Source organism: Diuraphis noxia, unplaced genomic scaffold, assembly GCF_037042655.1.
Source record: "Diuraphis noxia isolate RWA-SAM2 unplaced genomic scaffold, SU_Dnox_SAM2 contig0002, whole genome shotgun sequence".
NCBI lineage: Eukaryota > Metazoa > Arthropoda > Insecta > Hemiptera > Aphididae > Diuraphis > Diuraphis noxia.
This window is the reverse complement of record NW_028301712.1, coordinates 69,520,647-69,538,913: the sequence shown is the minus strand read 5'-3', so window position 1 is coordinate 69,538,913 and position 18,267 is coordinate 69,520,647. Positions and strand designations below refer to the sequence as shown.

The 18,267-nt window shown below is 26.8% G+C and overlaps 1 protein-coding gene across 4 annotated transcripts in view; it reads left to right on the top strand.

Moving 5' to 3' along the window:
• The window catches only part of Nos (Nitric oxide synthase), a 90,154-nt gene that overhangs the window by 32,956 nt on the left and 38,931 nt on the right, over positions 1-18,267 (top strand). For all 4 annotated transcript variants that reach the window (XM_015522997.2, XM_015523002.2, XM_015522991.2 and 1 more), the window contains exon 3: positions 5,233-5,372. In XM_015522997.2, the coding sequence (XP_015378483.1) occupies positions 5,233-5,372 (140 nt within the window). The remainder of the gene's footprint in view (positions 1-5,232; positions 5,373-18,267) is intronic.

Sequence of the window (18,267 nt, the reverse complement as noted above, 5' to 3'; positions counted from 1 at the left end):
ACAAATCATGGTTTCAATTAAAATGATTTCCTCTCCAGACACGAAATTAATCCCCGTGCTTATAGAGCTTTTCGACATCCAAGTATTCGAGGTGGGAGTATACACCAGACAAACTTCTTGTGTGTACGCGCGTACGCTTGTGTGTTTGTGTGTGTGTGTGTGTGTGTGTGTGTGTGTGTGTGTGTGTGTGTGTGTGTGTGTGTGTGTGTGTGTGTGTGTGTGTGTGTGTGTGTGTGTGTGTGTGTGTGTGTGTGTGTGTGTGTGTGTGTGTGTGTGTGTGTGTGTGTGTGTGTGTGTGTGTGTGTGTGTGTGTGTGTGTGTGTGTGTGTGTGTGTGTGTGTGTGTGTGTGTGTGTGTGTGTGTGTGTGTGTGTGTGTGTGTGTGTGTGTGTGTGTGTGTGTGTGTGTGTGTGTGTGTGTGTGTGTGTGTGTGTGTGTGTGTGTGTGTGTGTGTGTGTGTGTGTGTGTGTGTGTGTGTGTGTGTGTGTGTGTGTGTGTGTGTGTGTGTGTGTGTGTGTGTGTGTGTGTGTGTGTGTGTGTGTGTGTGTGTGTGTGTGTGTGTGTGTGTGTGTGTGTGTGTGTGTGTGTGTGTGTGTGTGTGTGTGTGTGTGTGTGTGTGTGTGTGTGTGTGTGTGTGTTTATTATAATAATCTGAATTCAATGGAAAGCCGACAGTTCAAGCGCACGGCTAATAAACACGTCGATGCTTTTATCGAACACTCTATTAATAACACGCGTATAACGATAACTGAGTATAGGGAAACAGAATGAGAGCAACTTTGGGAGGTTGGGTATAAAGACTACCTGTGACCTTCAGCTAGTTTTAAAATGTGCAATCGTTATATTATTATATAACTATGCCCAGTACCGTATCTGGGGGGGCACGATCCGGGGCCCATGCGCCGGGCGCTTATCACAGAGGGGCGCAAATTTCAAATTTTAAACTCATCATTTTTATGATTTGGTGACTTTTAGGGACGCTAATATTATGTTGTGCCCCGGGTTGCATAATTTGTAGATCCGGTACTGACTATGCCTATAATACATCACGTGAAAATCGCGTGATTTAATGCATGCAGATTATTAAGAGATATTGTTCAGAATATATATTTCTTTAAGAAAAAAATAAATGTAAGTCGTCAGTAAGGAAAGTTTTTAACTGCCTATTAAAAACTAAATATGATTAAATAAAATAAAAATTAACTTTTCGTTGTAAAACACAACGTAGGTATATAGAGATATTAAAATCGTAATAAACCATTGATATTTTTATAATTTGAACCGCAAAAAAGGTCTCTCCTGTTTTATATGAATAAATAAATAATATTTGAAAATTGCTTTCAATCAAATATACGTTTTACACAACATTTTTCTCCCTTAATTCATAGTATAAAACGTTCAATGACAGTGCAAAATAATTGTTGAAGATTTTTTATTGTTTTTATTACTATTTTTGTTTCTAATTCACCAATAACACATAAGTCAATAATTGAAAGTTATTTATTATTTATTATATTTTTTTTTTGTTGGATAAAAAATTGTTTGCTTAAAAAATTGTATTAAAAATAAAATTGGATTCTAGGATATTACCATGACTATAACCGACAAGGTACAACGTTGTCGAATGTCTATCGATTTAAAAACACGACTTTAGAGTATAAAATATTTGTGTTAAGATAAAAGTAGGTATATTAAAAATAATTTAAAGATTGGCTCGTTGCGTTTAAAATAAAAAATAGTTAATAGCTTTTACGTTTATAAACGATTTGAATTTATCAAATGTTTACATTCAGTCGGTATTTATTGAGTAGTCAGGTTGTCTATTACGAAATAATTACACGTTATTAAAAGTCTCTGAACCTCATCTCGTTTGACTGTTTATACTATTAAAAGAAATTTTAGATAATATTCTAGTACTTAAGTATTTTAATTCCTGCAAAGGTAAAAAAAGTGTATGATAATGAATTGATTCCCGGTTTATTGACTCATCGGAATACGGTTTTAATAATACCTATCATTTGAAAAGAAAATTAACAACATTAACATTGCGCTTAATTGATATTAATTTACGAATCATTATATTTATAATAATATTAAATAATTTTACCTAATTTATATACCTCCCAATAATATTATACTTCGTTCGTTATTTAATTTGAATTTGGGTAATTTTATAAGTCATCAGATTGAACCATACTTACAAACATTTGATAGATATCTATAACAGTGATGTTTAATTCCCTGTTTAGGCACTCATTATGAAAACATGGACACATTTTTATGAGTCCAATGACCTAAAATTTATACATACATTTTATGATTTTTGTTGACATAGTTTGAAGTATTATTATTTTCATGAGACAATGTGATTGTGAATAACTGACAACTGTTTTTTCGTAACTGAGAAACTCTGATATACAGTATAAGCACTCCAGTATTTTCCTCTCAAGAGAACACTACCCAAAAGATTACAATATATTTTGTGATAAATATTGTCCTTATGTGTTTTCATATTCTGTAACTTTATTTGTGTTTTTTAAATTTCATCAGTCTATGTACTTTTCTTATAAAATAAAAATAAATATAAAACCTACCTATGAAATTAGGACTATCTTCGGTATAACAAAATTAAATTAAATAAATAAATACAAATAATCATGGTATAGACTGAAAAACCTACTATGTAGATTTACATAATACATAAATTATACTGAGAAAACAGTGAAAGGATTTTAAACAAAATGTTTAAAATATATAAATTAGTCATAAAAACATTGTGAACAAATTGTTAATAAGTGATGAGGGAATTGATTTACATTTTCAAGCATGCACATTGGTAATTGTTTTTTTTTTTTTTTTGTACCTACCATTAAAATATTGTAATCAATTTGTAATAAAAAATAAATAAAAATTGAAGGTACAATCATATTTAATATAATTTATTGTAATTCATTAAGAGTCATAATAGGCATAATAAGTTACATTAAGATAAAAACATCCAATCATTGTATTGATCAAACAGTTAAAGTAAAATATATACACCAACTTATTTGTTTTATTGTTCATAATTAATATTTATTTATGCTTAAGACAATAAGTTTCACCCTTCCATGAAAAAAAAAACATTTAGTTAAAGATTTATTTGCATTGTTTTTAATAATATACACTTATTAAGCAATACATATTATGTATGTATAAGATATAATATGTAGATTGTATAGTAATAACGTTAACCCATTATTAAAAACATGTCTTATTACAAAAAAATAACAGATTTTTTAAGTTCAATATATTAAACATTTTATTAATAAAAAACACAAAGGATAAATGTTTGTTTAATTTTTCTAAACATTTATTTAAGTCAAGATTAGAATTTTTGTTAAATCATCACTAAAAATACTTTTATTCTAATTAGAATAAAATTAAAATGTTCTTATATCTTTTCGTCCAGTTTTCTAATTTTTCGAACATAATTTTTTTACTTAAATACATTTTAATTTGTAAATTGATAGAATAACTGATGTCTTAAATTGATTGTAAAATATATAATGCAATCACAAAACTTTTCAATTAAAAAAAATAATATATATCAAGAGTAATGAATAATAATAATATATTTAATAATTGTTATTAATGATTTATTTATTTATCAAAAAATTATAGCACAACTAAAATAATAATGTACTTAATAAATAATATGAACAAATTGATAAATAAAATTGTTATATACATTATTAATTTGTACCATACTTTAGTTGCGACTGGTGTACCAAGTAAAAATATACTTACGAAATTAGTAAATTTCATCATTATAAAAAAATAAGTTCAATGTCTAACAATATAATATGATGTGTATTATGCATATTTTATGTTACTTAAAATCAAAGCATGAAAATCAATTGTTTTTGTATATACCTATCAAGAACCTTTTTTAATAAACGGAAACATTATATTAAGTAGTATTTATGTATTTATATGTACTTCTGAATCCATTTTCATATCTTCCTTGGTAACTAAATCATGTTTTACGGGCAATACTCTGTTCAATACATTATAATTTACCGCGTAACAGCTCAGGAAATCCACATAGTTACTATAACTGTGACCATCAATGTTGTGCCTCAAACAAAAATATTTAATGTACTTATTCAAAACTTTTAATTTTCTTACACTTTTTTATTCATAAACTGAAATATTTTTTTTTATTTGTATAAAAATATAATTTAGTGGGTAGAAAAATAAATTTCATTTGATATGAAGTTTTAAAAATTAGTTATATACACAGTTACTATTTTTTAGTGAGTGAAAAAGTAGACAGTCAAAGATTACTAGGATTTTCAGATAATATTATACGACAAATTGTACTTTTTTAGAACGAATTATTACCAGTAAAACCTGAAGTAGTTACCGCTGAAAGAAATGAAAATAGTGTCAGAAGCAATAAATATATAATATTATTATTATAGGTTTACTATTTTCTTTAAAAATATATATGCATATATAAAACGTTTTTATTTAAATCACAGATTTCTGTGTAAAATGTATTATGCCATAAACTATAGACGATAACGAATGATAAAATTATCAATCCGAAATATACACAACTGATTACTAAGAGTACCTACAGTGTTTAATATTTCTATACAATATGCTTATAATAGTTAATCTACACAGTTTAAGCTAAAGAAAATCCCATTTGAAATTATTGGATTATGAGTAGGTTTATGGCATTTTTTTAACACCCAAAGCCACACTATTTGTTCTGCACAATTTCACCTGTGCACTTTAACTTAACACGTAAAACAAATATTTATCTTGAAAATCCATGATTTGGTTTTTCATTTACGATACCAAATATTTTAGTTTCAACAGAAGATACAAAGATACCTACATTAATATTATTATAAACAGTGTTTCTTAAAAGAATTACAATTCATAAATTACATTTTCAATTTTCAGCTTAACATAATAGGTATTTATAATTTTATAAAAAATAAACATATCTTTATTAATAATTTATTTTTATAGACCGAAAGAAATAATATCAAATGTTTAGTAAATTCTATTCAACTTGCAGTTAATATAACGTCATGTGTTTTAATGTATTGCATTATTGTATATTGTACGGATGCGAGAATATTATAATCCATTCAAGCTATTATTTTTTTACATTAAATCGTGATTACTGTGTTCATAATGTTTTAAATCTAACTAAAAACTGTAATGTTTTCAGCCCCCGCTGTGTAATGAAAGAGCATGTCTGGGTAGCGTTATGCTTCCACCGGCATTCCACAACTCAACAGTAAGACCAAAAGCTGAAGTACTAGAACTTGCTGAAGATTTTATGAAACAATATTTCGCCTCCATTAAAAGGTAAGATTTTGTAGATACAAAACAATTTTTGGATTTGCGATTTGTGTCGGCTTGAAATGTGATAACTGATAATTGTACTGATTAGTAGTTTGTAACATGATGTATTTCCTTATGCAATAAACATATTAAACTATTAAAGTATGAGACTTGTAATATAGAATACAGTATAAAAAATTATATGAATACAATAATATTATACTATAAGCCAAGATATTATATTTTAAGTTAAACAAGATCGTGATTTATAGAAACATGAAGTGATTGAAAATAACAATTATTTTCAATATTAGAATATTGATTTTATAATTTTTGATAGACATACGTCAAGGCTATCTTCTAAATTTTTAAATTTTTACTCTTTAACCATTATTAATTCTGTAAATCTAAAATCTAATATTATTTTTTAAATTAAAACTAAAATTATATTAATAGAACTGTGTTGGATACATTATATATTGAAATATATTCAGGAAATTAACTCATGATTATACTTTAAAAAAAGCAGAATTTATCGAAATTATTGTTCATATATTTTATAATTTAAATTAAGCTAAAAAATTGTAGACAAGAAAAAGTAAAAATAACTAAATATTTTACATATTATATTATTATATTTGCGTTTAGCTAGAGTTTTGAAGATTATATTTTAATCACAGCGATAATTGTGTAATACTTATTATTGAGAATATCTTTGACAATTATCGACGGCAAGCTTTTTGTCGAATTTAAATTATTTTATTTATGATTTTCATACTTGTTACATATTTGTTTTGAAACATTTCAGTCATCTGTAATCTTCCTCATGGCTTAGTAGATCTACCTATAAATCTATTCAATATGGTTTTTTCATTCGTCATCTATTAGTCCTCTATCATATAGGTATTTTTAATACTTCTTATCTTTACTTTGATTCTTACAATACTTCAAATTTCGTACTGCATTGTTACTTTTCAATCAAGTTATCATTTATAAAATAAAATCCATAAGCCTACTTTTGTGGAAATTTTTTCGCCCGTAATAAACTTAATCGATCGATGTATACAATAAAATTATTATATACCTGATGTAGTTAGATGCGAACGGATGAAATTACAAATTAAATAATCCAGAATAACAATTTTAGTTATGTTGTTGTAATTTAAAATATTATTCGTGGGTAAAAGACATTTCTATAGTATACATTATATTCCAATTGAAATAATTAATGTTATTAATGACTTATACTAACACTTTATAGTACCTACGTCTATTGTTTATACTAGAATGACTGAGTGAGTCGGCCAGTCGGGTACATACATTTTTTTTTTTTTAAATAACAGCAATTTAATAAATAGTACCTACATAATATCATAGACTGACAAACCACCTTAGCTCAAGATTGTTTTTCGTATACAATGATATTATATCATTGAATTCAATTTTAATACCATCCATTACATTAACCCACTTGTAACCTTCTGTACAGCAGAGTGACTTCCACTTACCTACTTTTTTATATTTCTACTGTATAAACCACTTTAAAAAGTTCATTATTCTTAAACATTTTTACTTTCGTGTAATATTGCTGTCAAAAGTTTTTGTTAATTTGATTTAAAATTAATTAAAATGTAATAATCGGACCGATTTCAGGGCTATGCTTTGTTAGGCCTTTAATCACGTTGTTACATAAACTAAAGTTTAGCTACTGAGACCAAACGCAGGTATAACCGATTTTCCGGAAACTTGTGTCTCCGTGTCAGACTGCCAGATTGTATTTAGCCTTTTCGGAGTCAAGTGTATAGTATTACACGAAGAGTTTTAATCGCAGTTACATTTACTGGTTAACTGGATTTAAATGACCCAACCAAAGTTTAAAACATATGGTCGGGCTTAGATGTTCAACAAATGAAGTCGATGCCATACTTTAATATAATGCATATTAAACAGATGTTATTTTACTTTTGAGTTGCTTTTGGCCCGCGAACGGCAGATGCGTCACGCGTAGTATTATGCGAACGCAATAAAATCGGAAATCTCTTAAAGGTGTGTCTTAGCCGTTAGTAGTTAATTATATACTCATCCGATGTTGTTTATTATTGCGGCCCATCGGGCGAGCGTTCCGAAAATGTTACGACCCCAATAAAAACCATATCCTGCAATGTGCACAGCAGCTAAGGGTCGTTTCGTGCGTATTTAACCGTATTTATATATATATATATACACATATGTGTGCTTGTCAATTCAGACGAATTACGATTCGGATTCATTTGTTTGATTGAAAAAATAACGCGGCTTTATCGAACAGATCGAATGTTTATATACGTATAAAAAGTAGTAATAAACCGTGGACGACAATAATAGATCAGCGAATGTCAAACGTCCGTAGTAAAACGATATTAGGCGCAGTTTAATTCTATTGTATGTAGTCGCTCGTGGCGCTTGAACTAAAGGCAATAATATTATTACAATTGTATAGACGCATCAGATGGACGAACGTTTTGATGATGGAATGATAAAAACAGCTAACCAACCCACTACGTTCCTCCGTATAAGCCTCATACTCCGATAAAAAATAAGAGAAAAAAACTTCTGTCGAATGAACTTCGAACTGGCTCAATTACTATACAAAAGATACTATTATTATTACACATCTTTATGGTACCAACAGAAAACAAATAAACTCTGTAGAAAATGATTCTACGTAAAATGGGTATAGGTATTCAACAACACATTTTAACTACATGATCAAAAGTTATTCGACAGGAACTTTTAGTATGTATTCTACAAGTTTTTCAGATGTTTGTTTTGACACGTGTTAGTGATAATTGCTACCAGAACAGCTTACATGTTTCTAAATTATACAATATTGTAGTATTATACTACACTAATAGTATATATAATATTATATAATGTTTTTTTCCCCGACCAAACGTGTAAACGTGTTCAAGACTTCAGGTTTATAAATAAAAATATTTTACAGCAACCAACAATTGTGAAAAATGTTATTTATAAGATTGATAAAATTATTTTAATCGCAATATTATAATATTAGAAATTACTTTAGTAAAATTACCTAGGTACTTATATTTCAAAAACGTATTAAATTTAAAAAAATTACAATAAAACGTTTATGTATTAAACTCGTTTAGTTTAAGCTACTACATTTAGGTATAAGACGCACCATATTGTACGTTTTGCTTTAGTTAAATTGCCTGTGACAACTTCATATAATATAATATCAGCTTATTGTATCATGATAAGCCGATTAAAAAGTAAATATTACTCGAGGTGAATAACATTAGCCTGCTAGTCCTTTAAATTACTAAGACTTATGACCAACATCATCAATTTCACGGCTAATTTGCGTAACTCAAAGATATTCACAGTTTTATTAATTTAACTTGAAATGTTTTATGATTAAGTATTAATTTTTTAAATAAAAATAATAATTAATACTTAAAATAAAAAGTGGTGTAAATTATTGGATATGATTTTGTTGATGTTTATATGATGTCATGATGTCACTATTTTTCATTTAAATGCTACAAAAATTTTGTTTTTTCAAAACTAATTCAACTTAAAACTTATAAATTACGATTATACTGAAGGAGTCTACACTTGTTTATTAGAAAATTAAATTAGTATTTTTTTTTTTTTTTATGAAGTCCGTATCATTTAAATGACAGCTGATTTAACAATCAACACATTTAACACGCAATATCATCCAGTATATTACGTGTACAATGCTTAAAAAATTAACAATAACTATCTGAGAACAAGATTTTGACAGCCTATACCAGTCGTCGGGTAAAGACTACTAAAATGATATGTCGAAAAAACGCATTAAATTTGCATTTATTATTATTGTTTAAACGTGGACATTAAACACGCCGAGCACAATGTCGTATTAAACCGATAATGAAATCGCTATCTTTAAAACAATTAATTATTTTACTTTGTAAATGTGACACACAAAATCAAAAATATTTATATAGTTAAATGATTTATGGATAAAGCAGAATCCTAAAAACAGCTCTCTTACACAGTTAGACATAAATTTAAAGTAAAGTATAGTTAGTAACGTAGGTACGTTCAAATGGTTTGGTTTGAGTAGGTTTACGTAATAATTATATAAACTAAACATATGTATTTAAATAAAGGAAAGGTACGGAAATATTACCGGTTTAGCTTCTGCTAATGATCCGTGCAAGCTATAAGCGCTCTGTTAAACATTTTAGTTGCTAATAACGCAAAGAGATTAAGCCGATGGATTTTCCCTATTTTTTTCCTCTTTTAAGTATCCCACCCATTTTAGACTAATTTTTTTCCATAACATAAATTTTTTATTTTTTTTTTCGCTTCTTGAAATTATTTTATACAAATAACGACTTTAAAAAGTCGCATTTCCACCAACCAGATACGCAATAACAGGAAAAAAACAAAATTACTTGTGCAGTCTTATAATAGCACTTAGGTATCTACATATGTCTTGCCGTATTCGATATTGAAAATTTGATAATTTATTTTTATTTTTTTCAAGTTCACTATGTTTTATGTACAATTTCGTTCAAAATGTATATCGATTTCATCAACAACGTCAATATCAATGTAACTTGGTTTATTTTTTTATAGAATATTATTTACTATTAAATTTTTTGAAGAACAAATTATCTATTAAAATTTTCAATTAGCGTGATTTTTTAATTGGTTACAACGTCGCGTTATTCACGCGCGTGAAAGCACCACGCCGACCAGTCATTTAGCGCTTTAACGTGCGTTATACACGTTCTGTTTGACAGCTTTAAGTCGTACACAGATTAAGAAATGTAAAAATTGTGACGTGTTCGGGACATTTTCAAGCCAAAGAAACCGAATTACATCTAATAAAATAACAAACAGTTTCATAAATTTCGTATAAATATAAAATTCATAACAAAATATGTGCACACTAGTTAGTTTTGATCTAATGGATTCTACGTTATTTAAGTCATTTCATAAATAAAACAATTTTTTTTCAATTCAAATAAATTTTATCTACTCTTCAAACATGAAAGTACAACTACATAAAAAAGTTTAATATATGCTACCTATGTATCAAATGTCAAAATTAATTATTAATTCATGCACAGCTTAAATGTTGTCCTATAGGATTAAATGAATATTAATGTCCTCTAGTGATTAGTATTAATATGATTAACTGCATTATAATGTTCAGTAAAATTGGTTTAATTTTTAAGGCGGCCAATGGTACTTAAGCCAGTATATCCAAAAGGTACTTAAAATATATTACCTACACATATTTGGTTCGCTGTCAATTCTCCCTAAAAACACACACACACATTGTATTGTATTTTAAAAAAATAATAAAGGATAACAAAAATACGATAGCCATGAATATCTGTCTTCTGCTATCTGATATTATTGATCCAGATGTTATATTTTACTCATATAGTATATTTAATTCATATTTTTTTTTTTTTAGTTAATCAATAAATAAGTTAATAATATCAAGCTACCAAGAACGAATATTACATTAAAATAGGTATTTCTACACTATATGTATGCTACACATATTGTAAATATCCAACTTTTTGATTTGTTATAATATTTATAAAGCCACTCAGAACTATATACATATATATGTGTATATACACAATTTATTTTTTGATATATATGTAAAGATACATTTTTCAGTGAAAATAATAGTAATAATACATATCGTTATTTTTTGAAATATACTTCATACTCATGTTATTGTATTGTTCTCGAAAATGCATTATGTTTATAACGTCGAACTACGCTGTAACCTTATCATTAGTCATATTTTTAATCTTTGAATACATGCATAAAGTATAACATACCATTTTTCAAAAGTTCTTAATATATAAGATACCTAATACAAATTATTCATCTATAGATAAAGTAAGACAACAACTTTAATCGAATCTTATAAAAACACAAACAAATATACTAAATATATGTAGGTAATCCATTTTTACCCCTTTCAATCAAAAACAATATATTATTATTGAATTCAATATTAATATATTCATATCCTACTGCCAGCTGTATTATGAAAATGAAACAATACGCTTTAGACTGTGTGCTGAGCGAGGAACGTATTTTAATTTTATAAGCTTACGAATAATAAATTTGATCAAGAAAACCATTTGGCCTAGATAGTTTATTCTCATTGAAAATAAAATCAACAAATAATTACGATCAAAAAATAATTTATATATCAGATTACTCGTGTATGGCTGCTGAGTAAATTGTAATAATTATACATATTTTATGTTCATTAAAACTTTAGTATTATTCACTTTGTCGAAGTCATAACACATTTATAATAATATTAATATAATCCTCTCATAAATTTAGTTTACTCGTGGTAATCTATACACTGTTGATGTTTTAAAAATATTCCAAAATTATTATTACATAAATTCTGTTTTACTTTGATTTAGCATAGATTCTACAGTAGATAACTAAATGTAAAAAATCAGTAATATCTACATAACTATACAGTGAATAATGCGACTATTTTGTACGTCACAATCCTCGGATTGGTTTAATTTTCAGAAAAATAATGTCCCCATAAATCTTGTGTATTTACAATGTTTCTGGGCTGCTTGTGTGTATTGTCTCCAGTATCTTTCATTATTTTTCTGGCATATACCATGCACATGTATAGATTGTTCTTGATATTTCTCTCACACATTTCCTCTCAATCATACCTTTTGTTATTAAGTTGTGGAGTGTACCCCACTCCCACATTGGTGAGTTATTGTATTCTTTTTAAAATATGATTTCTAGCAAAGTTATTTTCTCTATTACTATGTGTACTTAATACGCCATCGTTCGTTTTCCTATTTGTCAGACTTTCATATCCAATACCTACCACGTTTCCAGTGCGTCTATAGTAGGTATATATTATACTTTGATTATTTTTCTTTGTTCAATGACCGTATTATGCTTTACTATATTATGTTAAACAACCACTTTTCATTACATTTCGAACATAATATTTTATGTTTGTATTTTTTTTTCTTTGGTGTAAAAACGTTTTTTGAGTATTCTATTTGAATTTTCATTTCATTTGTTAATCTACCTACTATTAAGTTATTTTTTATGCTTGTAAAAATTTTAAAGTACAGAACTGTCGAATAAAATTGCAATGAAAATTTTAGTTGTTTCACAGGACTTACTTATTTTAATTGGCGCAAAGATCATAGATTCGGAAATAATTAGGCAATTAATTATACAAACTTAAATTAAGGTTTTCAAATTCTAATATTATTCATCATCATACTAAATATTTCTTTGAAATGTATTTTAAAAAAAACTACAGTAATTGGCTTACGGGACAGCGTGAACTTAACACCACGTAAGTCTCTTGTTTTGTGTATACGTACTGTTTACAACTATTTTTCCCCCGGAAATAAGATAAAAACATTTTTAAAATTTTATTTGGGTTCCAAAAGCGTAGCTTGGTCAGACGGAAATATACAGCATAACATAATAGTTTAAGCCCCAGGTGGTTTGCCCATTTAGGTTCTATTAAGGTTTGGCGAAATTTAAGTTTAACACGGGCGTTGGATTAGAAGATCAATCGCGACCAAGGTGGCTTACTTAATTTACATCGCACCTAACATATAAATCTAAAAGTTACAATGAATAGACATGGTTTAATTTAAATGATGAAGTTATGTTAAACTTCAAACAAAAACAAATATAAGTATAGAACCAGGACGGAAAAGTTTTAGGATTATTTGTATTTGCTTGTCTGTGCATAGACGATTTATAGCTACTAATGCTACAATATTACTAGCGTTTCATGAGATCTAAAATTTAAATAAACATTTTTTGTATTATACTTTTTAATATTCAGCTAATAGGTTAGGTTTTATTGTAAAGTGAATTTTTTTATAAATACCTATATTTAATACTGATTTTGTGATATTCACAATGTAATAATGTGTTTATTATTCGAATACAAAATTGCAACTTTATAAATACTTTTAGTAGATGTGGTATTTATCATTGTTTTATAATATATTTGATAACAAAAACGTCAAAAACCTTATTATTATGTCTATTGGCTACTGCGAAATATACCTAATTATAATTTAATAAGCTTTGTTTACCTACGCAATATAAATACTTGGTAATTTGTTTGATATAAATTAATAACATATTTTAAACATTTTGTTTTAGAATATATCATGAATAACAATTTCAAAAATTGTTAATGTTACTCTAAATTCAGCCATATTCTATAACTTATAATTGAAAAATATTCTTGAACTCTAATGTAAATTGTATTCTTTGTATGCACGTTCATTAACTATGATTTCACTTATTGTAGAATTTGGTTTCTGCAATAACTTATTCACTACATCTTGCAATACATTTTTTCTTGATAGATTCTAGACCAAAGCCTTCTTTAAATACTTTCTGCCTAATAAATATTACTTTTTTGTTATTTGTGTAATATGTTTATAATATTTGTATAATTATATAAAAAAAGCGGGTAAGTCATGGATGTCGCTCTGCTGTACAGTAGGTTACTGTAATGGATGGGATTAAATTTGAATGCAATGATAGGTATCATTGTATACGAAAAACGATTCTGACAAAGATGATTTGTCAGTCTAGGATATATTATATTTAAATATTGTCATATATTTTATTTTTCAATTAGGACGCATTTTGCATAAGGCATGGTTAATCAATTAGTGTAGTTATCATGTAGTTATCATAATTCATAATACCTTATATTATCTTAGATATACATATACCTTGGTTTGAAGATAAATCGTTATCATTACACGATTTCATAAAAATTTAAAACTTAACATAGGTACTTATATAAACATTCGGTGAAAATGTCATGTATCAATGGTCATTCGTTTTAAAGTTACATAAAAAATCAAAATCGATTTTGTAGAAAACTGATTGTACGTAAAATGTCCTGTTTTTCCGTTAATTTTTAGTTTGTTTATCCCGATTATTTAGAAAAATATTAAGAATTTTTTACTTTTGATCCCCCAAAGTATCAACTAGAATCACTTTCTGATTTAACAAGGTACTGAAGTTAAAAGTTGAAGCATTTTTACTGCCCCAAAACATAATGACAAACACAAAAAAAAAAATATTCATGGTTTTGACGAATTTTTGTCAATATTTGAACTTCAAATGCTAATAAAAAACAATTGTGCCTATGTATTTTTATAATTTTTTATTCACTATAAGAATCACTTATGAGGAACTTTGTATTAAATTTTCAAGTATTTTGATAGGGCCAAAAATATTTTATTGACACTACAAAAAAATTTTTTTAGAAAAATTGAAAATTTCAGTTGTCTATAAATATCACAAAAAAAGTCAAAATATTTTGAAAATTAAATCATGTAAAGAAAATGCCAATCTAAATAACTTGTGAAATTTTCAAGTATCTACGACTTATACTTTTTAAATAATAACAAATATTTAAAACCGTTTCCGGATAAATCGTTATCGTTACGCTATTTCGTAAAAATTTAAAATTCAAACGCACTTAAAAATTTTTCTATAATGATGCTTCGAGTTTTCTCTATAGCTACTTGAAGAAAACTTATGGAAAACTTAGTGTTGTATTTTTAATCCATAGTTATAAACGCAAAAAATGTTATGATTTTTCAACTTCAAAATTACTTGCAAATTTTCGCGTTTTCGACAGATTTCGTAAAATTTTGAACTATAAACGCTTATTAAAAAAAATTGTGGCTTACGATTTTTAATTTTTTTTAGCTACAATAAGAACAACTCATAAGGAACCTTGTATTAAACTTTCAAGTTTTTTTGGTCGTCCGACATTTTTTTACCGACACTTCAAAAAAAAAATTCTCAGAAAAATTGAAATTTTCAGTGGTCTATAAATAACTCAAAAAAAGTCAAAAATTAAACTGTATATAGATAACACAAACATAAACATTTAGTGAAAATTTCAAGTATTTACAGTGATTAGTTTTTGAATTACAACCATATAAAAAAATCGATTTGGTCGAAAACTGATTTTGCGTAAAAATTCCCATTTTTCTATCATTTTTTTTTTTTGTTTTTCTCGATTTTGTTGAAAACTGTTGGAAAATGTTTACTTTTGACCTCTATAATGCACCAAGGATCTTCAATTTTGCATCAGAAACCACCCTCAAAGTTTGAAATCGAAGCATTATTTCGACTAGTTATGCTGTACACAGACACAAAAAAAAAGAAACACTCATCATTGTAAAATCAATACATTCATCACTTCGTTCAGAATCTAAAAATAATGTTAAAATATTGTGTTCCTTACAAGATGACATTTAAAAAAATAACTGACATGACAATTAGTCTAAGTCTGAATAAACCTTGAAAATAAGTTTTAGTAATTGTATTATTACTTATTTAATTATAAATAACAATTTAAACAACTTATAATAAAATGCTCAGCATATGAATTATATTCATAGAAATGTGTCGAAAGTAAAAAAATACAAATTTTATTTTCAGTATAGTTAACTTTATTCAATATTAATGCAAATTTTATAATGATTTAACTTTGAAATATTTTATCACTAGGTCGTTATTCATTTTATTTACATACAAATTACTTTTTAGTCTTAAAATATAATGCACCATTATAAGATGTACCACGGTAATTCAATGTTTTTTTTTTTTTTTTTGACTATAACTATTAAAAACGCTCCATTACCCTGACTTTTGGCTCACCATATACATATTGCCTACATATAAGTATATTACACATAAATAAATGTACCAATTGCAAATTAGTTATGAAATTATTAACAGTATATCAAAATATTCCAATATAGCTGTATATTATATTGTACATCAAAAAATTATTATTAATTTACATAATTTATTTCAAGTTCGAAATTCACAATTTTTGAGATTATTTGTATTTATTTATTTATTTTTTTAAATTGTTTATGGCATCAACATCAACATCAACATCAACTACATGGTTATTAGCCGGCGTTACGTATTAAATTTACATTAATTACTTACATAATTGCTTTCTACATATTACTTATAATTAAGGATTTACATTTTAATCTAAGTTAGAATATTTAAATTAGTTGACGCAGTCCTGTTGAGTTGACGAAATTGAGGAGTTTATTGGTCGTCTCGGGAGTGGGTGATAGCGTCTCGTATACTGTATTGGGTAGTTTTAGTTCAATGCGCCTTTCACTGAATTGATGACATTCTGTTAGTATATGCTTGACTGTGATGATTGTTCCACACGTTTTTGAGATTATTATAGTTAATGCTTGTGAAACACCTTAAATATAGTAATCCACAATTTTGCTACCTATAAGCGTTCAAAAATGTTTATACTATAACACCAATATCCAATAATAAGCTATGTGATTAGAATCATTTTCTTGATGTTTCAAATTTCAATATCAGTGGCGTTCCCATGGGGGGGTTATATCCCCCCATTGGCTTTTTTTTGTTAACTTCAACTTATTAGATATTACCATAGACATATATAAACATTTATATATGGATATGGATATTACTTTTAAAATTATCAGTAATAAGTCATTGCTTATTATAAATCAGACTTTTTTTATGTTGTTAATTCGATATCCAAAAATATTAAGGTAATATTCCTTTATATATCTATTTAACGTTTGGAATAACGAATAACTAAGTTGTTTTTAAGAATTATTTTTCTTTTGTATATTAATTATTTTAATAATGGTTATATATGTTTTTAGTTTAATGTCGTCATTTTATTTAAACAATAGTGTATAGTGTGTGGCTATTTAAATTAATTCTAATTGTAGAATGATACTCAATATGCATGAATGTTCATATGTTTAGCAATTTTTGTGTTTGGATAACCATGATTAATTTAAATGTACTTTTACTAAAAAATGTATAACATATATCCCCCCCCCCCCATTGAAATTTCCTGGGCACGCCACTGTTCAATATAATATATTATATAATACACACAACTGAGGAGAGAGTAAATTCTCAAAATAAATCGAAAATGCTTGTTGAAAATATATTTTACAAACGACTTAATGGATTTTGACCGTTAATAACCAGTTTACAAAAATGTGAAATAAATCGCATTCAATTATAGTTGAAAAAAAACAGGATTAAGAGTTCGTTTGTACAAAATGTAATAAAAAATAAAATAAAACACTATTTTTAATAGAATATTTTTTTCTCAGTTTGTTTATATACAGATACGCTCATACATTACGCTAAGATAAGTTAAACCATTTTATGTGTATTCTATATTTCAATTTTCCTCAAAAAAAAAAAAAAAAAAAAACCGTGAGAGAACTGCAACTATTGTATAAACAATAAAGTGTAATTGTTGGTATTATATTTTTTTTAGAGCTTGAGTATGATTTAATTTAAAGTTTATTAGAACATCAATAAGTGTTAAGAATAATTCATTCAACTAATTTTCCAAGCTGTAATTTATGAGGGTAATAATTTTTATTTTTCCGCACTAGTTGTTCAAATAATCTCAAAAATAAAGAAATAAAAACTAGCCTATTAACTAACTATTAACTTATAAATGCATACTTCTTTTCGCTCGGGATTTAAATTATAATGTAGAATATGTGTCTAATAATACATATTTTAATTAATCTATTTTTTAAATTTATGTATATCAAACCTTCGCTGTAGTAATTGAAATAGAATACCCGTACATTATGAAACTCAATAATGGTTTTCTAAAAATCAATAATACCTATGTATTTTTTTTTATATTAGGTAGGTAAGTAATGAAGTCAGTTACCTAACTATAAGTTTAGGTACTATTGCAACAATAGCAAAATATGTTAGGTCGTATAATTTTGATGTTGATAGGGTGGGAAAATACATGCAAAACCATAATTTG